This window comes from Protopterus annectens, chromosome 2.part2 (assembly GCF_019279795.1).
Source record: "Protopterus annectens isolate FY-2018-M chromosome 2.part2, PAN1.0, whole genome shotgun sequence".
Taxonomy (NCBI): Eukaryota; Metazoa; Chordata; order Ceratodontiformes; family Protopteridae; genus Protopterus; species Protopterus annectens.
Window position 1 is genome coordinate 1,095,010,504 of NC_056730.1, and position 23,615 is coordinate 1,095,034,118.

The 23,615-nt window shown below is 45.1% G+C and overlaps 1 protein-coding gene across 1 annotated transcript in view; it reads left to right on the top strand.

The window, feature by feature from the left end:
• The window catches only part of LOC122796004 (diphthine methyltransferase-like), a 376,921-nt gene that overhangs the window by 252,923 nt on the left and 100,383 nt on the right, over window positions 1-23,615 (top strand). Inside the window, exon 4 of the mRNA XM_044064484.1 lies at window positions 10,948-11,013. Within this exon, the coding sequence (XP_043920419.1) occupies window positions 10,948-11,013 (66 nt within the window). The remainder of the gene's footprint in view (window positions 1-10,947; window positions 11,014-23,615) is intronic.

Below are 23,615 nucleotides of genomic sequence, written 5' to 3' on the forward strand. Positions count from 1 at the left end.
GAATCTGCACATCACTCTTCGAGCACAGTTTCTGCCAGGAGCACAAAATTCTTTAGCAGATGTTCTGAGCAGACAGATTGTGGATCCTCACGAATGGAAATTGGACCCTCAGGTATTTCTTCAGTTGACCATGGCTTGGGGAACTCCAGACATAGATCTGTTCGCTTCTCCTCTGAATTTCCAACTGCCACTGTTTTGCACAAGGCTGTTTCATCCAAAAGCCTGGAAAATAGATGCACTATCCTTCAGTTGGAGCAACCTTCACGTGTATGCTTTTCCTCCTTTGCCTCTTCTTCCAAAGGTGCTGTTGAAAGTCAGGAGGGACAAACCTTGCATGATCCTTATAGCACCGGATTGGCCTCGTCAGCATTGGTACCCTCTGTTGAGGAGCTTAATTCATGGAACACCTTGGCCATTACCACAGATTCCTCACTTATTGTCTCAGGAAAACAATCATTTTCTCAATGTCAGGGTGCAATCCCTACACCTGACAGCCTGGCGCATTCTGTTTTAGAGAAGGAGGGCCTTCAGCTCCCTCAAGTTTTGGATGTTATTTTGGAAGCCAGGCGTCCTAGTACTCGAAAAGTTTATGCTGATAAATGGAAGAGATTTTTTCTTTGGAGTTCAGCTAAAGGCTTTGATGTCAAATTGCCTAATTTGAGTTGTACATTGCAATATTTGACTATTTTATTGGACAAGGGTTTGTCCTTCTCTTCTGTAAAAGTGCATGCTGCAGCTATTTCTGCTCACTATGATTGTGACCCTCCTTAATTTTCACATCCATTGGTTAAACAGTTTCTTAGAGGGGCAAATAATATAAGACCCCCACGGAGGGCTCCTACTCCTACCTGGGATCTTAATTTTGTTTTGGAAAAGCTGACTCTGCCTCCTTTTGAACCTGCAGCTACAGCTGAATTGAAGTTGTTGTCTTGGAAGACTGCTTTTTTATTGGCTGTTACTTCTGCTAGAAGGGTATCTGAATTACAGGCCCTCATGGCAGTGGAACCTTTTCTGATTTTTCACAAGGACAGAGTTTCCTTACGTACTAATCCTACTTTTCTGCCTAAAGTGATTTCTAATGTGGCATTGAACCAATCTATACATTTGCCTACTTTTTATGCTAACCCCCAAAATGAAGGGGAAAAAGTTTTGCATTCTTTGGATGTACATAGGCAGTTAAGGTATTATTTGAGCAGAACCAAAGAGTTCAGAAGATCTCAACAATTATTTGTTTCGTTTGCTTTGGCTTCACGAGGGAAGGCTGTCTCGAAACAACTATTTCCAAGTGGATTGGCCATTGTATTGCTTTTTGTTACTCTCATCATGGAAAGGATGTTCCAGTTGGGATCAGGCCTCATTCTACTAGGGCTACGGCCACCTCTACTGCTTTTTTGAGAGGGGTAGCTACTAAAGACATTCTAGAGGCAGCTACTTGGAGTTCTGTACATACCTTTACAAAGCATTATCATTTACCTCTTTATTCTAGGTCTAGGGCTGGGTTTGCCACTGCAATCTTACAGGGCATGTTAGCAGCTCCTAATGCTATTTAGTTGGCCAGCCTCCCTTTTTTCCGTTGCTCTGGGATTCTACCCATATGTAAGGACTGCAGCAATGGGAGACTAAGAACATAGTACAGTTTTGTACCTACCATAAATGTAGATGTTCGAGGATCTCCATTGCTGCAGTCCAATTTTCCCTCCCTCCTTCCCCCCTTTTCTTTTTAGGTTGGGGTTTGGGTGGTATTTTTTGCATTCTGACGTCTGAGGCAAGAAAGACTGAGGTTATGGCGTCGGTCATGCGCATTTGTACTGGCACGTACTGACATCAGTCTCGGGCGCCGATGACCGACGCCGGTTCTAGCCCTTTGGTATTCGGGCCGATTGTGGACAGCGGAATACCCATATGTAAGGACTGCAGCAATGGAGATCCTCGAACATCTACATTTATGGTAGGTACAAAACTGTACTTTTTAGTGAGAGCTCTCAAAATACACCAGAACACCTCTAAAACCTATCAACTTAAAACTAATGCACAAAATTATGTACATCTTCAAATGTTTGTTCTTTGTCTTCTTTCGGCTTTTCCCGGTTAGGGGTCGCCACAGTGGAACTCCAGTCCGCTAATGATTGGCAGTAGATTTTTACGGTGCTGAGGTGCCAGCTCAATGCCCAACCTTCAATGTAGGCACGCCCATTCACGCATGTCTTTCAAAGGCCACTCGACCGCGCGGAGGACATGCAGAATCCATACAGAAGGCGCTCCAGCTGAGAATCTAACGGGAAAACCTCTTGCTGTGAGGCGACAATGCTATCGCTGCACCACCGTGGCTTATATCTTCAAATGTTGAAGTTTAACCCTTGTAATAGGAGCAGTTGTCCCAGACTGACAGCCACACTCAGACTTGAATTGACCTGTAAGGTCATCCATGCCAAGATGCATGGTACAGCCTGTCCTTCTACTAAGTGGTGTCTATTTTTGTCTTATTCCTCTCCCAGACTGGGAATACACTTCCATGCTTTCAAAAAATATTTCCAAATCATTGAAAGAAAGAAGTTTTCTATTTTTATTGCCTGTTATCAAATTGGTCTGCATTTATTTACTAGATGAAAATGTTTTATTCTATTCAGTGGTCCTTTTTTATTTGCTTCCCCTTAAAACTTGTTACTAGATCAAGCCAAGAGCCTTAATCAAGTCATTCCCCTATGCAAGTGTAAGAAAAAGCACATCAGTTTTTCTTGTATCATGCACCTTTAACCAGACATTTCATCACTTTTCATCTTTTTTTACAGAGCAGTGCCTACGTTTCTTAAAGCTGAACAAGTAGAAAGAAAGTGAAGAAGAAAAAAATGGGCATCTGTTTATTTGAGTATCCCTATTATACCTGAAAATAACTGAGAAAGCTTTACTTTATAGCATGCATATTATGTCATGCGTTATACAAATACTGCTAAGAACAAAATTTTGTTTTACTTAACTTTTTGCTTCATCTTCCCCTCTCCTAATTGTTCTTCCACACATTAATGACATGAAGTAGGGCATATGCTTTGAAGTCCCCTGCAAGTTTAAGAAAGTCGAAGTCCAATATTTCCTTTTGTCCCGTTTCACAAATATAATTAATGCATTGTAATCCCACATTTGTTAATCCATCCTCCAGATCCAGTCTCTGCTTCATTTCCAACTGACTCCTAGTTCTTTTAGTCAATCTCTTCTGCTTTTTTTCTGTCTCAAGCATTTTCCTCTGAAATATTGGAAAAGGTTTCATTGGCACAGCCTCTTTTTGGGCTTTACCAGAAGAACAAGAAGCTGAATCTCCTTCTGTTTCATAGCTCACTTTTTTGTTAGAGAAACTTTTGTATTTCCTCCTTGGCATGTTCTGCATCAAAGATTTTGACCCTCCAGGAGTGAATATTCTGAAAATATCTGGATACGGCAGCTTGAATCTCGCACCTGCTTCTCAACATTCTCCTATCAGTGGAAAATTGTACTGCTGCTCTTCTTGGTGTACAGTGAGTGATCATTTTCCAAATACACTCTACTGTGTCCCACTTAGTACTTTGTCCTTCTGCCACAGTTTTATCAGATTCAGCTCTTATTGCTGGTAGGATTGAACCTTTTACTATTAAAGGTCTGGGTTGCTTTCTCATGGCCAGGTTTGAAGCATACACATGATGCGCTCTTTCAGTTAACAACTCTTACTATGGTATAATAGTCCATTTGCTTATTTGTGCTTTTATAAAATTAATAATCTGTTCTTTCCAGATTCTCTGGTCCAGCAGAAAATCTCAGGTTTTCCCTCCGTGCTCTGTCCTCTAATTATTTTATTTTTTGAAGCACCTCCTCTTGACCAGTCTCAGTCAGCCAGCCTTTTCTCCATTTTGACCTGTGATTTTTGCAGTTTTATCATTCTGAATATCTGTTTAAAGCTTCTTCCATTTTCCAGCCTTTTGTTATTTGAGTTGATAAACTCCTAAAGTGTTTTGTTTATTTTAATCAGCTCTCAGTACATTTGACTTATTTTTTCCTCTAGGTTACTTGAAGTCATGTCTTGTGCCAAAGCTGGGGCTTGCACTACTTTTTGCTGATCAGCTGCAGAATTCTTTCCACTGAGTGCTTTCTCCATACCGTTTGTGATTGATTCTCTTTGATGTTCTCTGAATTTCCCCCCAAGTGGCATCAAGGCAGTGCACTTACCAGTCAGTTACTGAAATTTACCCAAAAAGACAAGTTCACTTTGCAGTCCATTCTGAGTTTGTTTTCATGCTGGGAGAGCTGAAACCAAGCTGCTACTCAGTGTGCAGCAATCTTGGAAGTCTCAATAAGTAGTAGCTTTGATGAAATGGGAAGGAAGTTGGATTTTCTATGTAGATCCTTAAGGAGCATAATAGCCATACAGATTACTTTCTGAGACTTCATGAATATAAGATTGTAAGAGCTAAGCTAACATGGTACTGGAGAAAGGAGATTTTTCTAGTAGGGATGACTGCAAGTACAGGTACAGAAAATAGGAAAGAAGGGCTGTAGTTTACTGGAGAAAACTGGTAAAGGAACCAAGCCATTGAGAGAGCAAATAACTAAAGAGGGAAAGGTAACAAGAGTGGGATGAGGCCAAGAAAAATTTTGGGCTGCAGGTTAAAGACTGCCTTCCCTACCAGGGATTGATGTACTAAGTTATACTTGGTCTGGTAGAGTTTTTTGTTTTTTTCAGTCTAGAACAGATGCTGCTGTTAAAGGGATAATTAGTAGGCGTATAAAATATTGCATCATGATAACATAATCAATCAGGAGGTTAGAAGTGCTTTGAAAGAGACTGGAAAAGCAACGTACCAGTGAACAAACAAAGGGCATATGTGACTCTCAAGTACGCATCAGAGTCCAGAAGGTATAGGTATTTGTAAACCCCAAGCAGACTTCAAAATAATTTTTCCTCTGGTAGATAACAGATGAAGTTGTGATGGGGAAGAAATAGGAAATTAGGAACATGTTTTGGGGAGTATAATGAGCTAGCAGATCCCTACAGAATACTCGTGTGTTTCATATATTGGGGGAGCAAATGGCTATAATTAAGGAAATAATTATTCTAAACTGGGACACAGACTCTGAATTACATAGACATAGTAAGGTCTTAAATTTAATTCCACTGGCTGCCAAAAAAGCAATTACTAGAAAATGGAAATTGAAATATAAACCAACTGTATTTGAAGTACTGAATATTGTAAAAGAGAGAGAAGAACTGGAAAAGAGAAGGACCAAATAAAGAAATTGAATGTGTGGGAAGAATACACCCAGAGTAATGTTTAGGAGGACCAGTGAGGTTTAAATGAAAGCAGGGACTGAACAATTTATGTAATGTACTAAAATGCAAGTTGTTATAAAGAAGGAAACTTATGATGTGATGATGTCAGTCTCACCTTTATATTTCCCTGCAATCCGTCTTGGCCTTATAGAACAGCTCGTGGTCCTCTACCAAGCTCTTGGGCACCATTCCCTTCCCAGAACGCACCTTTCCATTACCCCAGATCCCATTTGCTGCTTTGCGAAAAACAGTAATTTCACTGAGCTGCAGGCTAAGTTGAACTTTTATGTATTTCTTTTATATTTATATTAATCAAACATCTGGTTCTTTTTCTGACTTTTCTGGGTATATTCTTATCCATTTTTTCCATCATATCCACTGAATTTTTTTATTAGTAAGTAGAAAGAACTAAATTCACTTCCTTCTTCCCCCCTTTCCTCTCCTGTCAGTCTGTAGTCCACTGTTTAAAATAGGATTTCTGTCTTGTTTATTTAAAAAAAAAAAAATATATATATATATATATATATATATATATATATATATATATATATATATATATATACACATATATATATATATATACACATATATATACATACACACACACACATATATATAAATAGTATATATTTTTCTTTATATTTGATATCTTTTTAGTTTGTCAATAGTAAAATCACTATGATTGTCATTGTTGGTTTTTCTGCTGGACGTTTTTGTAGTTAGTAGCGTTACTGCATTGCTTATCCTGTTCTTTGTTTGTTGTTAAAATGTCTCAAAAACCTGGAAAACCCTTGGGGTTTAAAAAGTGTGAGGAGTGGGAGTGTGGTAAAAGAAAATGCCTTTCAGTGACACACACACTGTGTGTATTGTCTAGGCCCTTTACACCTCCTAAGAGTCTTGCAGTATTTGTCATGGCTTTAACCACCATGTTTTGTTAGAGAAGGAGAGAATAAGTTGATGTTATAAAGGATTTATTAAAAAGCCCTTTTTCTGAAGCCATTTTGGTCCACGAGTCTGCTAAATCTTCATTTTCATCATCTTCTGATAGACCAAAAAAGACTCCTCCTTCAGCTCCAAAGGTTTCTCTGGAGCCAGCTCCAGAAAAGGCTAAATTTTCTGCTCCATTAAGTGCTTTGGAGCAGAAGAGTATTGGATCCGAAGGTTCAGTGGAGTGTTTAGTAGTCTCCGCTCCAGCGACCTCTGCTCTGACTTGGATCCAAGAAAAAGTCTCCTTCCATTAAACCTGTTTCTTCCAGACTGCCTTCCCCTATTTTGGCAAGATCTAGGTCTCCAGCCCTATCTACCCGATCTACTAGTAGTCTCTGTGATGATGTGGATGGGGTTGTACAGAAGTTACTTAAGGCACTGGCCAAGTTGTTATTGGATCAGAGCCCTACAGCTTCAGAGCCATCAAGAGTCCACCCCGGTGGCTTCTCTTCCTCTGACCCAACCTTTGAGTTCGAAGCTGGAAGATTCTGATGTCTGGATCAGAGACATCCACTGTCATCTGTTCCGAGTTCCTGTGCTTTGCTGGAGTGGGAGGACTCTAGGAGCTGTAGTTTTCTGGTCAGCCCCGAGGACAGAGATCTAACCACTTTTTCTTTGGATTGGACCCTACTGCTCGGAATGTCTGCTCTTAACTTGGCCTCTGACTTCTTGTCTTAGAGTCTGGAGAGGCCTCTGGCGCTGACTATTTTTTTTGTCTGTGCCGAGAAATTCCTTGGATCAGGGGCAGGGAGTCTTTGAGGCTATGAGGAGAGTTTTGACTGGTTCCCAGACTCTGTCCTCTCAGGGTCTTCCTCCGCCTTCCCTGCCGGTGCCTTCAGCCTCTATTTCACCCCATCCACAGGGACAGCAGAGCTCCAAGACATTCCTCAGGGGAACCCCCCCCCTTCTGCAACTTCCCCAGATTATCCCACTGAGGAAGTCCCTTGGAAGAGGACCTGTAAGAGGAAACATCTGGACTCTCTGAAGGAGTTCTTTACTTCAGATACTGATGTTGAGGAAGCCGAAGGATCCCCATGGTCACCTCCTGAAGATGTCTCATTTGGAGACTTCTTGAAAATCCTTAAACAGAGAGGTGCCTGGCAGTCCAACACCTCTTTGGTGGAGGAATCGGTATACCTGAAGGCTTTTGGGTCCCCCCTTCCACCTCCTGGTTGACCCCTCCTTCCGATGAGCTTATTGACTTAATCTCTCGGAAGGCTTGGGAGACCCCAGATACCATAGATCCTATTCCTAGGAGGCCAGATAAGTACATCATGTCACCTACTAACAAAAATTTTCTTTCAAAAGGAATAGCTGTAGACACCAAGGTTGTGGTGATGGCCACCAAAAAGGGGCTTTCTGAGACCATTTTGACTATCCATCCTCCTAATAAGGACTCTGATGATGGATAGGTACAGGAAGTGCATCTTCTCTTCAGCAGGCTTTGCTCTTTGCTTGTTGAATTATCTTACCCATTTTATGAGACTTCAGAGGGATCTACTAAAAAAACTAAGATAACCCTGCAAGACGATGTGACTGAGCAGGTCACGGACAAAGCAGACTCTTGGCTCACCACCCTTAATTCATTTGTTAACTCCTCCATGAGACTGGTTTTGTATGCAGTAAATGGAGCAAGTAGAGCTACAGGTTCAGGTGTCTCCATTACGATGCAGGCCTGGATGCGGCTTTGCGATTTCACAAAACCTTTCAAGTTTTCCTTTGTCAATGCCTTTTTTTGATGACTCATCAACTTTTGGGCCCAAAGTCAAAGATACGCGCATCAAGTATGAATAAGAAGGTAAGATCTTGTCTGCCGTAGGAGTCCATTTTTCTACTCCGACCAGACCTTATCCCAAAAGTCAGAAAAGTAGTGGAAAGATGTGGTTCCAAAAATCTGAAAGGTCTTTTCTGGACACGCATGGTGAAAGTTCCCAGAGGCAGAGGAGGGAACAATACTGGAAGACATCACCCTTGTGGCAGGGGAGGCCTGCAAAATCAGGCTCCAGAGATTCTTTGGCCCAGCCCTTTTAGCTTTCCTGAACAGAGGCCTGATTGCTCTCCTCTGGAAGCAATCAGGGGTCAGCTGCCTTCACTGGCTTGGCAAGAGATTACAAATGACAAATGGGGGCAGCAAATAATATCCAGAGTTTGTCATCCCCTTTGCCCATTCCCTTCCCCAAAACAAAAAAATCCCAGATGTGGCACCCAATCAAAGGGACGAAGCAATCAAAGAAATTAAAAAATTGCTAGATAAGAGCCATCCAAGAAGTCCCCTTAGACCAACAAGGATTCAGAACTTACTCAAGATTCTTTTTAGTCCCAAAGAAAACTGGGACTGGAGAGCCATTCTAGATCTCAGCAACCTAAACAAATCTATCAAATAGAGCAAGTTTCGAATGGTCACTTTAGTCTATTCTGCCTTTTCTGAGAAAGACAAGTGGATGTGCTCCGTAGATCTTCAGGATGCTTACTACCATACAGAAATGAACAGATGCTCCAGAAGACATGTGCTTCCGGCTGGGAGCCATTCATTATCAGTTTAGAGCTCTGCCCTTTGATATCACTGCTGCCTCCAGAGTGCTCACCAAATGCATGGCAGTGGTTGCAGCTCACTTGAGGTGCCTAGGATTCTGAGTGTTTCCATACTTAGATGACTGGCTCTTAACCGGTACAATCAGGCATCAATTTATACAGGCAAGAGAAATAACCCAACAGCTCTACTCACATCTATGAATCACAATAAATTTTGAAAAATCAGCTCTATAACCTTACCAAGATTTGGTTTTCATAGGGGCTCATCTACATACAAGACAAATGATAGCAACTCTTCGCTCCAATAGAATAATATCTTTGCGCAATCAGGTGAAAATATTGATTCACAAGAAAAGAGCGATGGCAAAACTTTTATTACAGGTCTTGGGAATATTGGCGGCTTCAATAGTGTTAGTGCCTCTAGCCTGCCTACACATGAGGATACTGCACTGGTTGTTGTCGACCCCAGTGGTCCTATCTAGAACTTCCAGTGTCTCAAAAGATCTTTATTACAGATTCATAAAAAAGGATCTTCAGTGGTGGATCAATTCTGATCAAGTCAATCTAGGTCATTCATTTATACCCAGTCAACCCCAAGTCACAGTGACCATGGATGCCTTCCAGATAGGATGGGGTGGCATCTGGGAAGGACAGGCCAAGGCACTTGGCTCCCTTGCGAGGCCCATCTGCACATAAATGTTCTAGAGATGAGAGCAGTGCTTCTAGCGTTGCAAGCCTTCAAAGACTCTCTCCCTCTGGGAACAATAGCAGTCCAGTCAGCAACATGTCAGGTACATCAACAAACAAGGAGGAACCAGATCTTTACCCTCTTTGTTAGGAAGCCCTCTGAGTTTGACAATGGGCAATATCTTCTAACTGCTTTCTGATAGTGCACATTCCAGGGAAATTCAACATCATAGCGGACAAGCTCAGCAGGGCAGTTTTAATGCCTCATGAGTGGTCTTTCAAACAGGAAATTGTGGAAAGAATATTCCCAGAAATGGGGCCAGCCTTGCTGCGACCTGTTTGCCTCTCCATTAAGCAACAAAGGCAGGAGCTACTTTGCCCTAATCCCTGTTGAGGGGGAGACCCCAAGAGATGCACTTGTTCACAATTGGCCCCCAGGAATTCTTACCTCCAACACCCCTGATTCTCAAATTCTTACAGAAAGCAAGCTTGTTGAAGAGAAAAATTTTCATTGCCCCTGTCAGATTTGGTTTCCTTTTTTGTGGCCTCCTCTTCTGGAAGAACTATGGATTCTGGACCCAGTTCCAGAACTCTTGCACCCGCAGAAAATGGTTCATCCTGATTTACAGAATCTCAAACTGACTGCATGGCTGCTCCAATTCCAGTGATAGCCAGGCAATCCCCTTCTTTCATCCCCAACTATACATATTTTACTTTTTTTCACATAGGATCTCCACATATAAACTTTATAGAAGTAAATGGAAAAGGTTCGCTGTGTGGGCTACAGAAAATAATGTTCCTTTTATTGCTTCCCTTCATTTTATTTTTGGATTTTTTGGTGAAGCTTTTTAATAAAGGTGCTGCAGCAGCAACTAAAGGGTTCAGTTGGCCGCTATTTCTAATTTTCATCTATGGGAAAATGGCTCTCCAGTTATGTCACATAAGCTTTGTAACGCGTTTTTGAAGGGAACCTTGAACTTAAGACCACCTGATAAAACTCCATCTCCTACCTGGGATTTAAATTTTGTACTGTCCCATATCATCCATTCCCCTTTTGCACCATTAGCAAATTGTGATTTAAAATTTTTGTCATGGAAAACCATTTTTTCTGGTGGCTATTACTTCAGCAAGGAGAATATCTGAACTGCAGGCCTTATCTGCTAATCCTCCTTATTTGGTGTTTCATAAGGACAGAGTTTCTGTTCGTACTAATCCTTCTTTCCATCCTAAAGTAGTTTGACAATAACTAAACCAGTTGATTGAACTACCGGTGTTTTTCCTAAATTTCTCAAAATAAAGGAAGAGTATATGTTACACTTATTGGATGGAAGTCTTGCTGTTTTAATTGTTAGTCATTTACATTGATGCTGTGAAATGGAGAAAAAAATGTTTGCCTTTAATCATAATTGCCATTTCTGTATCTGAAGTGACTGTTTGCCTTGTTTTAGGCATACCATGGGTGTGTGCAGCATTCAGAGCAACCCTCATAAAGATGGCATTCTGGTCACGGGAAGGTAAGCTAGTTTGTATGTGTCATGCTTACAGTTAAGGTATAGTTTGACTTGAACAGAAGAATGTATGTCATTGCAATACACATGCATTTGTTTCACTTCTCTCACTTTTGTATCCCCTGAACAGCTGACGAGGATCTCTCCCAAGCAACTGTTTCTGGCTATTGTGTGCCCGTTTGTGTGGGTGTGTATCATTGTGTCTTATCAACATATAAAGAGATATGCCTTTTATGAAAAGCAGGTGTTCATTTTAGGCCTGGAATCCCAGTTACTGAACCAATCATCACATTAGTTGCCCCTGTCTGTTGCAAGCTTGCTTTGAGATGTTGCAAATGAGAAAAATATTCTGGTGATGTTTTATTGGACTGCGGTGGTGGTGCTGCGGTAGCGTTGTTACCTCACAGTTAGACTTTGCCAGTTCGATTCTCTGTTAGAGCATCTTCTGTGTGGTGACATGCATAAATGGGCATTCCTTCGTTGAAGGTTGTGCATTAGGCTCGGCAAGCCAGCACTTAAAACTACTGCCAATCATTAGCGGACCGGAGTTCCACTGTGGCAACCTCTAACCAGGAAAAGCCAAAAGACACAAACAAAAACCCCTCTGCATTAGTAACAGGTCATTTAAGAAATATTCTAGGCCATTACTAATTTCACAATGTTTCTGGTCTTCCTGATCATCTCCTTTTTCTACCACCAATCTGTGGTTCAAATCCAAAGTACTCCTGGTTCTTCTATTCGGCTCCTTTGCTTTTTTTTTCTGAGTCAACTATTTTCCTTTGGAACAATGAAAAGGGTTTCACCATCCAAGTTTCTCTTTGGAATTTTTTTCTTTTGTTATAAGATTAACTAGTGGATACCTTTTTTGCTTGCTAACTTATTCATTGTTGGTTAAAGTTGTCTATTTTTCAAACATATTTTTTTAAGTCATCACTTAAGACACAGACACATTTTGAAAGAAAAGAAAACTAAGCAAATGAACATTTGTCATATCTGTGCACTATACATCACATTTTCTTTCTTTAACAACTTACTCCAGCATTGCTCAATTCATGTCTTACCATACTTCTCTAGCATTATTCTACATGTATTCTTCCTGCAAAATCCATTTATTTCTGTGCAATGTGCTCCTTCCATTTTCTAAAGAAACCAACTTCTTGTTCTTTTACCTGCATTTCAGCGTTCAGTACTTAAATTGCAATTGGTTTAATTTTTTAATTGACGATGTCATTAATTCATCCCACAGCAGTTGGGATTGAACCTGATCCTCTGATCTGACATTGTGACATCTGAAGTAGTTAACTTCATTTGTGCATCAACCTATGGGTCTTCGGATCCATATCGGATCTGAGCCGGCAGTTTCCAACAGCATAGATACGAGCTCCAAGCTCCTCCCCCTACCCATAATCCCCCGACAACCCTACCTGACCCCAGATCTAGTTTGCCGCTGTTTCATCCAGCAGCTCGATCACTGAATTCCAGGCTTAGCATCTTTTTATGAGAAAATGTTATCCTTTTTATCTCTCTTTTTTTTGTGTAAATTTAGTGTGCCTGTGTTGTGTACAGGTCCCTTTCCCTTTACCTGTTAATCTTCCTCACAGTTTTCCTTCCCCACCCTCATTAGTGTGTTAGGGAGTGTGCTGTGTGTTATGGCCTAGCGTGTGTGTTTTCCCTTTCAGTATGTTTGTTTTTTCCAAGTGTACCGAGTGTGGCCATAAGCTGTCCCCGGCGGATGGCCACACTGGTGCGTGTTGTGCCTTGGGTTGGACACCTGTCAGGTTGCTCCATATGTGCGGCGTTCAACCCCAGGGCACTTAAGGACCGGAGGACTAAGCTGGTTCTGGCGGGACTGCTGCCCCCGGACTCTGCTTTGGCCTCCGGTCCCACGGTGGCTCCTGCTGCGGCTACTGCCACTCCTGTCTCCCTTCCACTGGCCGGGACTCACCCTCCCGCTTCGGGCCAGGAGGATAGGGAGTCCAGGAAAGAGAAGCGGAAGGAGAAGCACCACAAGTGGCGGGAGCGAGGCCTCTTCATCGGTCCCGCCGGCTAAGCGGTCTTCTCCCTCCAGGACATCCGAGCCTTCCACCCCTCGGCTCCGGTCTCCTCCTTTTTCACTGGGACCAGAGGAGGCCCGGCCCCCGTCGAGGTCACCGAGGCGGCACTCCCGTCCCACCTCAGTGGCCTCATCCAGATCCACCCTAAGCCTGACGGATGCAGACTTGGACCGGATGATGAGAAGATTCCTCCAGGCCCAGCTGCAGATGGGAGTGCTCCTGCCCCCCCCCTCCTCCAGGGGGGGAGCTCGACATCTTTTTTTACCCCAATTGCTCCTTCTCCGAACCAATCCCAGGTTCGGAGTTTTTGGAGCCGGGTAGCGTCGGCGCCGGGGGGGTGTCGGTGCTGACAGTATCTGGTACTTCGGCACCAACAATGCCCTAGAGTCTGTCGGATCCCTTTTCTTCGGATCCAAACTCTTGGAGCCGAGAGCTGAGCTTCGGATCCGAGGGTCTCAGTGTGCCTTCGGCTCCGCCCAGGTCAGAGCATACTGGACCTTCAGATCCGGCCCCGATCCACCCGTCTGATCCGAGGGAGGGTCTGCTCTCGGATCTGAGAGAGAGTGGCTCTCCTTCGGCATTCGATGTAGTGGAGAGGGTTCTGTCGAGGGATTCCAGACCCCCGGCCTTGGCTACGGCTCCACCCTGCACCCCATCTCAGATGGGTCCGACTTCCATCAGCCAGTCCCAGGGACAGCCTCCTCAAATGTCCCAGGTCGTTCCGTTGGAACATGACGTTGCTAGTGAGGTCTCCTCGGACAGCCCCCCCGAGGAGATTCCTCACAAGCGAAGTGCAAGAGGAGGCATTTGAACTCCCCTGAGTCCTTGACCAAGGACACAGATTTGGAGGAAGGGGAAGGTTCCCCAAGATTACCCCCCCCCCCCCGAGGAAGTCTCATTTGGAGACATCATGGAGATGCTCAGGATTAGGGGGGGTGGTCTGCCCCAAAGCCTACCTTGGACGAATCTGTGTTCCTGGAGGCGTTTGAAGCAGGCCCGTCTACCTCTTGGGTGTCCCCTCCAGCTGACCCCCTGGTAGATCTGATCACTACCAGGGCGTGGAAGGAGTCGAACACTGTGGAGCCAGTCCCAAAAAGACCTGACAAAATACTTAGCCCACCCTTCGACAAATCCCACTGGAGTAAGGGAACCCCTGTAGATGCCATGTTGGTGGCGGCGGCCACTAAAAGGGAATTAGCCCAGGAGAGTCCCTCGGTCCATCCTCCAGACAAGGAGTCTCTGTAGATGGATCGATTAGGGAAGCTGTTTTTTTAGTTAAGCTACCTTCTCAGTGAGGTCACTGAACTACATGGCACATGTCATACGACTGCAGCGAGACCTTATAAAAGAGTACGCCGCGTCACCACTGGAGTCCATGTTGGCGGAGGACAAACAGTTGTACTCTTCCCGAATGGCCACTCTTAGGTCTATCTCGAACACCTCTATGCGGCTACTGTTCCATGCCACGGAAGGGGCCGCTAGAGCTAGCGGAGCAGGCGTAGTTATGAGGCGACAGGCCTGGCTCCGCCACTGTGATTTTGCAGAACCCTTTAAGGCGTCTTTAGCTAATGCCCCTTTCGATGGTTCTGCCCTTTTTGGCAAAACCGTACGCGATACATTGGTCCAGAGCGAGAAGGATGGGAAGACGTTGTCTGTCTGAGTCTGTTTCTCTGCTCCCCAGAGGTCCGTTTCCAAGAACCAAAAGGAACAGAAAAAGATGTGTTTCTGGAAGTTGCAACAGCCCCATTTTGCTCTGGATTCCCAGTCCTTCCATGGCAGAGGAGGACAGGGTGGACGCCGCCCTAGAGGCAGAGGGGGCCCGAGGAACTTTGGGTCCAGAGAACCATTCTCTGACCAGCCCACGCAACAGCCCTGAAGGGTTACCCGACTGCTCCACTCTGGAGGCAGTCGGGGGCGCTTCCCGAAGCACCTAGCAGCTTGGGAGTCCATCACGACCGACCGCTGGGTGCTTCGCATCATATCCAGAGGTTACCAGATCCCTTTCTCCCATTTCCCTCGCAATCCCAGACACCTCCCCGACGTCTCACCCGAGCAGAGGGAGTCTGCAGCTGCGGAAATTCAGCGGCTGCTAGAAAAAAGAGCCATCCAGCACATCCCCCCCCCCCCAGACCAGTACGGATCAGGCTTTTACTCCAGGTTCTTCTTGGTGCCAAAAAAGATGGGAGACTTCAGACCAATCCTCGACCTTTCCCTCTTGAACCTGTCAGTAACCAAGGAAAAATTCCGGATGGTCACTCTTCAATCCATTCTCCCCCTCCTGCGGGAGAATGACTGGATATGCTCTATAGACATCAAGGATGCGTACTACCACATTCTGATGGACAGGCGATCCAGGAGGTTTCTCCGCTTCCGGCTAGGAGCTAGCCATTACCAATTCAGAGCCCTTCCCTTTGGTCTCACCCCAGCCCCCAGGGTGTTCATCAAGGTTCTGTCGGTGATAGCGGCCCACCTGCGACTGCAGGGCATTCAGGTTTTCTCATACCTAGACGACTGGCTCCTGACCGCCCCGACAAGGCATCTACTCTGCACAGCCAGAAACTCCTTTCTTCACCTAGTGGCCCGGCTAGGGATTACTATCAACATAGAGAAATCTTCCCTTTCTCCAACTCAAACCATAGATTTCATCGGAGCAAGGTTGGACACAAACAGGCGTCTAGCCCTCTTAACTCCAGACAGAGTGCGGACCTTAAGACTCCGTGTGCGGGCCATCCTCCTACCCCAGGCACCCCCGGCGGAATTGGTCCTGAGGGCTTTGGGTTTGATGGCGGCCACCATCAACCTATTGCCGAGGGCGCGTCTGAACATGAGAGTCCTGCAATGGACTCTCCCAAGTTCAGTGGTCTTTTTTCTGCAATTCCCTCTGTACCACTCTATTCCCCTCAGCAGGGTTTGCGAGGAGGCCCTCTTATGGTGGCTCCAATCCCCGGACCTCCAGAAGGGGCGCCCCTTTTCTATGTCCCCTCCCCTAACCACGGTGACCACGGACGCCTCTTGCCTCGCGTGGGGGGGGGGGGGCATTGTGCGGGCAGGACAATCCAAGGCATGTGGAACAGCACAGAGACCTCTCTGCATATAAATGTCCTAGAGATGAGGGCAGTGCTTTTGGCGTTGCAAGCACTACAGAGCCTTCTTCCTGTAGGAACGATTGCAATCCAGACGGACAACATGGCAGTAGTCTGGTACATCAACAAACCGGGAGGAACCAGGTCTTATCCCCTTTGTCGAGAGGCCATGAGAGTATGGGAATGGGCGATTTCCACCAACTGCTTTCTCATAGCGACGCACATTCCGAGACAGTCCAACATTTTAGCAGACAAGTTGAGCCGCACCATCCTCTCACTGTACGAGTGGTCTCTGAACCCAAAAGTAGCAAAGCAGATATTCTCCACTTGGGGTCAACCTTGTTGCGATCTTTTCACCTCTCCTTCAAATGCGAAATGCAATGACTACATCGCTCTAATTCCCCCACCCGGGGAATCCCCATGAGACGCACTGGTGCATGCTTGCTCCCCCCCCGGTCTCCTTTATGCTTATCCTTCTCTTCCGCTGATGTTGAAGTTTCTTCAGAAAGCCAGTCAGTTGCAGAACAAGATAATCCTCATTGCCCCATTCTGGCCTCGCCAGGCTTTGTTCCCGTATCTTTGGTCTCACCTAGTGAATCCTCCTTGGATTCTGGATCCCATTCCAGATGTCATACCCCATCCATTGGATCTTCTGACCCTGAATCTGGACAGCCTCAAGCTCACGGCTTGGTTGATCCAGTTCCAAGGTTAGCTAGGGCTCCCGGTATCTCTTCCCAGGTCAAAGCTATTCTGGTGGCGGCGCATAAGCCATCCACCAGAAAGGTCTAAGATAGCAAATGGAAACGTTTTTCTATTTGGGCAGAGCACAGAGATCTACATCCTTTCACAGCTCCGTTGCCTGCAGTGTTAGATTTCCTATTAGGACTGTTTGATCAGGGCGCCAGCTTCTCTACAGTCAAGGTTCAGTTGGCGGCTATCTCTCACTATCACGTAGGAAGCGACCTTGGACTGTTGATCTCCTCCAAGTTATGCAAGGCCTTTCTGAAGGGTATCTTCTTACTCAGACCCCCCGGTGAGGGAAGCAGTCCCTCCTTGGGACTTAACTTTGGTATTGCAGGCACTTACAGCCCCTCCCTTTGAACCTGCAGCTTCAGTAGACCTAAAATTCTTATCATGGAAAACTGCCTTTCTTGTAGCTATCACCGCAGCTCGAAGGGTTTCCGAAATTCAAGCCCTTTATGCAAAACCACCTTATTTGTCCTTCCACAAAGACAGAGTCTACCTGAGGACCAATCCCTCCTTTCTTCCAAAAATTGCATCTGAATCGAATATTAATCATTCCATTAACCTACCAGTTTTTTTTCCCAACTACCAAAACAAAGGGGAATATAAGTTACATCTGTTGGATCTGCACAGACAACTGCGCTTTTATTTACACAGAACAGCTGGTCATAGGCAATCAGATCAGCTGTTCATTTCCTTTGCCAAATTTAACTTAGGGAAGGCTGTTTCCAAAGTCACACTGTCCAGATGGATTTCTCAGTGTATTCTGTTGGCATATGAAAGTACTGGTCGGCCCGCACCTCTAGGAGTTCATGCCCACTCTACCCGGTCTGTCTCTACCTCGGCGGCCTTTCGTTCTAGACTCTCGTTGGATGATATCTGCTCAGCAGCAACATGGGCTTAGTCTCATATCTTCATTAATCACTACAAGCTGGATATTGTCTCCAGAGGGAGAGCATCCTTTGGCTCTGCAGTGCTCCGGAATATCCTTCCTTGAGGACCGCCCAAGATTTTGGTAGCTGGGGACTCTGTCCCATAGGTTGATGCACAAATGAAGTTAACTACTTCAGATTAAGAAGTTATGTACTCACCATAACGTTCCATCTGAGTAGGTAAACTTAATTTGTCAGCAACCAACCCCCCCCCCCTCCGTCCCCCTGACCTTCGGATGTTTGAGATGTTACCTTCCTTATGGCAAGGGGTATGTAGCTAGTTTTGCGGGTGATTTTTTTTGTATACTTATCTAGCTGTGGGCAAACTCAGTCTGAGGTCAGGTAGGGTTGGCAGGGGATTATGGGTAGGGGGAGGAGCTTGGAGCTCGGGTCTATGCTGTTGGAAACTGCCGGCTCGGATCCGAAGACCCATAGGTTGCTGACAAATGAAGTTTACCTACTCAGATGGAACGTTATGTTGAGTACATAACTTCTTATTTTTCAAGATCGTAGAGTACTTTAACTCTCATATTCCCGTCTTTACCCATAAAGCCCCATCAACCTTACCTCCGTTGTTGTTTTCCACCATTGCGAAAAGACGTAGATTCTGAATTCTCGAGCTTTGGGTAAACCTTTTATGATTATCTACATTTTTTCAGTAAGTTTAACTTAAACTTTCTTTACTTTAACTTTTCATTGTTAGTCACTTCTTCCTGCCTTTTACCCTTCTTGTACTCTGTAAGGATCTTTTATTACCATTGCTGGTAGTCCTTTCTCCTCTTTGCTTGTTTCTTCTTAGTACTTCTAATTGCCATCATTACTAATTCTTTTCTCTTCTTTCTTTCCCCTTCCCTTTTCTGATTGTAAAAACAAAAAAATTCCTTTCTATCTTTACCTTTTTTCTGCTACTTGATTTTTTTAAAGATGTCAGACAAATAGGCTTCAAGAAATGTGTGGAAACAAAATGCCCAGTTTGGATGCCCACACAGAATGTGTATATTGTTTAGGTCTTAAACATTTGGATTTTGATTGTGAGACCTGCAAGGGTTTTTAACCCCTGTACTTTGATAGATATAAAGAACAAATTGATACTTAGGGGTCTCATCCCTTTTAAACATTCCTCTACGGTTGCTGAAGCTCACCCCCCCCCATGAAACAGGACAAAAAAGGTAATACTTTTGCAAAGGAGTCTAGCAAGAGATCCCTGGATGCCCCTTCTAATTTGGCATCTACTTCGGCTCCATCTTTGGAGCCACTGGTTAAACTTTTGAAAAAATCGGATCAAACAGTTTTGTATCTGAGGCTGAGACTCAAAAAAAAATCCCCACGTATCTATTTTTTCACTTTGCTCTCAGAGCCTATCACATGCAGGTTTTCTTCTCCATTCCTCGAATAGTCTCCTAGATGACATTTGAGACCCTCTTCAACTGCTTCTGGTCTTCGATATTCTAGGAGTTTATCCAAAGCAGATGTGGATAGGATGATGAAATTCCTCAGGACACAAATTCAAATGAGGATCCTCTCGGCTCAGACCCCAGGCCAGAGAGCCTGCATAGAGGCACATGACCTATCATACTTCCTTCTCTGATCATTGCTTCAGTTTCAGACCCACTGGATCCAAAAGCCTTCGGGTAATCATCTTTGCATCCAAAAATCTTGGCATCTTCTACTCTGATCATTTCTCTATGTGGTCTGGCGCTGAGTACCTCAGAGCCAGAGTATCAGCGCCGGCTCTGGGGTGTTGGAGTCTACTCTGAAATTGTTGGAGCCGTCTCTTCCCCTCAGTGCATTGGTGTTGGCTCAGCCATGACTCCGTCCTTGGGTGGGTTGCCTGCAGGATGGCAGGAGCCGACGATCCATGAGCGTCTTTTTTCTGATCTATCAGTTTCTATTTCCTCAGGAGTTCTGTCTATGGGGTAGTGGAGAGAGTATTCTGTATGCCTAGAGACCAGACCGCCCTGTCCTGCTTGGATCAGATATCTTTATCTCCTTTGTTTTTTGCATCCAGAGCCTCATTCATCCATTCCATCAGGACAGCCAGCCCGAACCAGCCTCCAGTCCACCCAACAGGTTATCTTTGTCTCTTCAGATACTTCCCTGGAGCATCCCACTGAGGAGGTCTGTCAGAAGAGAGAGTGCAAAAAAGAGGCACTTAGACTCTCCACAAGAGTCTGTGACTGAAGACATTGATTTTGATGAGGGGGAAGGATCCCCCAGATCCCCACCTGATGTCTCCAAGAGACATCTTAGAACTCCTTAAGTAAAGAGGTGGTTGGTGTCCCAATAACCCTTCCCAAGAGGAATTTTCCTGGAGGCTTTTGAGTCTGGTCCATCTACCTCCTGGGTGACTCTGCCCGCTGATGAGCTCACAGAATTGGTTTCTCTGCAGACGTGGAAGGAACCAGACAAAGTTGAGCCAATACCCAAGAGACCAGGCAAGATCCTTGTCACCTAAAGACTGTCCACACTTAAGTAAAGGAGTACCTCTTGATGCCATCATTGTTGCAGCGACCACAAGGAAATAACTAGCAGAAGAGTTTCTCTGTCCACCCACCCCCCCCCAACAGGGAGTCAAGGGCACTGGACAGATTTGGGAAGCGTGTCTATGCTTCATTGACCTTCGCTCTTGGGTCACTGAATTACTTGGCACATTTTACCAAACTTCAGAGAGATTTGATCAAGGAGCTTACCAAATCTCTCTCTCTCTGGGTCCATATCTTCTGAGGAAGGGAATACCATTTCCTCACAGTTGGCCACCCTTTAGTCTAATTCCAGTCCTTCCTGATCTCACATGCGGCGAGTTCAGACATTTCAGTTAGGAGACATGCCTGGATGCACTTGTGATTTTTGCAGAACCAGTCAAATCTTCTTTTGTCAGTGTACCCTTTGATGGCATCTCATTGTTTGCCCCCAAAGTGAGAGAGTCACTCTAGTTGTGAACTGGAAGGGAAAACTCTGTCTGCTGTGAGCATACATTTTTCTACTCCTGAACAGTCTATTTTTAGAAACTAGCAAGGTGGTAGAAAGATGTGATTCAAGAAATCCCAGGGTCATTTTCAAGAATCACATGGAGAGTTCCCCTAGGGGCAGAGGGGGGAATTCAAATGGAAGATGCCGCCCCTGTGACAGAGGTGGTCTGCATAATCAGGGATGTGAGAGATTCTTTCTCAAACAGAACCTTTCAGTAGTCCTGAATGGGGGACGACTGTCAGTCTCTGGAGGCAATCTGTGGTAGTCTATCCCTGCACCAGACTGTCTAGATATCACAAAAGATTAATGGGTGCGAAGGATAATATCCAGAGGTTATCCTACCATTTTCTCAACCCCTGCCATCAATTCCAAGAAAATCCCTGTTGGTTCTACCCAGTCACAGAGAAGCGGTTTCTCTACAGCTAAAAAAGCTACTAGAAAAAGTAATTCAAGAGGCTCCCCCAGACCAGGAAGAGAGTCTGGAACTAATTTGAGATTCTTTTTAGTGTCAGAGAAGACAGGTGATTTGAGACCAATGTTGGATCTAGGCAAACAAAATCAGTTTTGGACGGCCACTGTTCAGTCCAGTTTGCCATTTCTGCACAAGGATAACTGGATGTACGCTATAGATCTTCAAGATGCATACTATTCTATCAAAATGAACATGAGATCCAGAAGATATGCATGCTTCTGGCTGGAAGACTCTCATTACCAGTTCAGAGTGCTGCCCTTTGGTCTCACCACAGCCTCCAGGTTGTTCAACATGTGCATGGCAGTCCAAGCAGCTCAGCTGACACTGAAATAGAGTATTTCCATACCTGGACAATGGGTTCCTGACTGCTCCAACCAGACATCAGCTAATTCATGCAGGGGACTGTTTACTCCAGTTGTGCTGTGTCTGGAAATATCTTTCAATTACAACAAATCTCAGCTCTCTCCAACTCAAACTTTGGACTTCATCAGTGCTCATTTCAATACAATCATCCAAGTAACTTCTCTTCCTCTTTCTCGAATACAAACTGTTCAATTCCTGGTCAAAAGATTGTTCAGAGTTCTTCCCTTCCACCACATCTGATACCCCATGCCTTGGGATCCATGGCAGTGGCAGTCACTGTTGTACCTCCAGCCAGGTTTCATGGAAACTCACAATTCAGTGGTCCAGGCCAGTCAAAATAACTCAAGCTTGCAAGAATTATCACACCATTTGAGTACACAAAGGCTGTTCCTTTGTTTGCCCTCAACCCAAGGCCACAGTGAAAATTGACCCCTTTCTGCTTGAGTGGGGAGGGACTTCTTGAAGGCCAGTCCAAGGAATGCAGTTCCCCAAAGAGTCCGAATACATATCAGTGTCCTGGAGATGAGCTGTCCTCGCACTGCAAGCCTTCCAAGATGCACACCCACCTGGGACTTTTGCAGTTCAGACAGACAACATGTTAGTAGTCTGGTACATCATGAGAAGCTATGAAAGTATGGCAATGGGTGATCTTCCAACTGCTTTCTAATAGGAACACACATCCTGGGAAAATCCAAGGTGATTGCAGACAAGTTAAGCGGGTCCATTCTGATGCCTCATGAGTGGTCTCTCAATGTCAATGTGAAGGAGATTATTTTCCATCTGTTGGGCTAACCATGTTGTGACCTTTTCACATATCCCCTTAACAACAAAAGGCAGCAAGTTGTCTGCCCTGATTCCCCACCCACTGGGGGGATCAGGAAAAAGAACTTGCTGGCTTGCCCTGATTTCTCCCCCCCCCCCCCAAACTGGGGAGTCACGAAGGGATGCTCTACTTTACGCTTATCCCTCCGGTCTCCTTTATGCTTATCCCCCCATCCAATAACATCTCTACTCCCTTCTCCTTTCTTGCAGGAATCTTCTCGCAAGCATTATAGACCTCCATTCATGACCTCTTCTCTCAGGTCTTCCAGGAGTTTGAGGCTGAAGTGGATAGGATGATGAAGTTCCTCCGAGCTTAGATCCAGACAGGGATAATCCAGGTTTCGATTTCTATCAGATCCATGAGCCTGCCCATCACTAGTTCCCCTTTGATTTCTCCTTCTCTGATCTGACCTGCTGTTTTGGAGCCCCTGGATCGAAGATCCCTCAGGGTGTCCTCAATGGATCTAAAGACAGTTTATTCTTGGACTCCAGTCACTTCCCTGAACTGTCCATCTCTGATCCTTTCGGAGCTGGAGGACTCTTGAGTCAAAGCATCAGAGCTGGATCTGGAGGACCAGAGTTGACTCCATAGTTATTGGAGCCATCCCTACTCCTCGGAGCCTCAGCTCTGAACAACTCTGGTTCAGTTCCTTCCTTGGGTGGAGTGCTTACAGGGTTACACTGGCTTGTGGTTCAGGAGATGTCTGCTCCACTACCATCAGCCTTGGTCTCACCTATGTGCTCTGCCTTCAAGATTGTGGAGAGGGCCTTCTCTTTACCTAGAGAAAGGACATCCCTACCCCCCCCCCCCCAGATCAGATCAGTCTGCCACCTTCGGGTGTTTGCTGGAAGCCTCATTCTTCCATTCCACTGGGACAACCAGCCCATCCAAGTCTCTAGTCTGTCCCTCAGGACTACAACACTTCTGATACCTCAACAGACCATTCTGCTGGTGAGGTCGCTCAAAAAAGAACGTGTTAAAGAATACACTTAGATTACCGTCAAGAATCTCTCACTGAGGACACTATTTCGATGAAGGGGGAAAGGTCCTCTAGAGCTCCACCTAAAGACATCTCATTTGGAGTCATTCTTGAGCCCTTAAAACAAAAAGGTGGCTGGTCTTCAGATAACCCTTCCCAAGAGGAGCAGGTGTTCCTGGAGGCCTTCA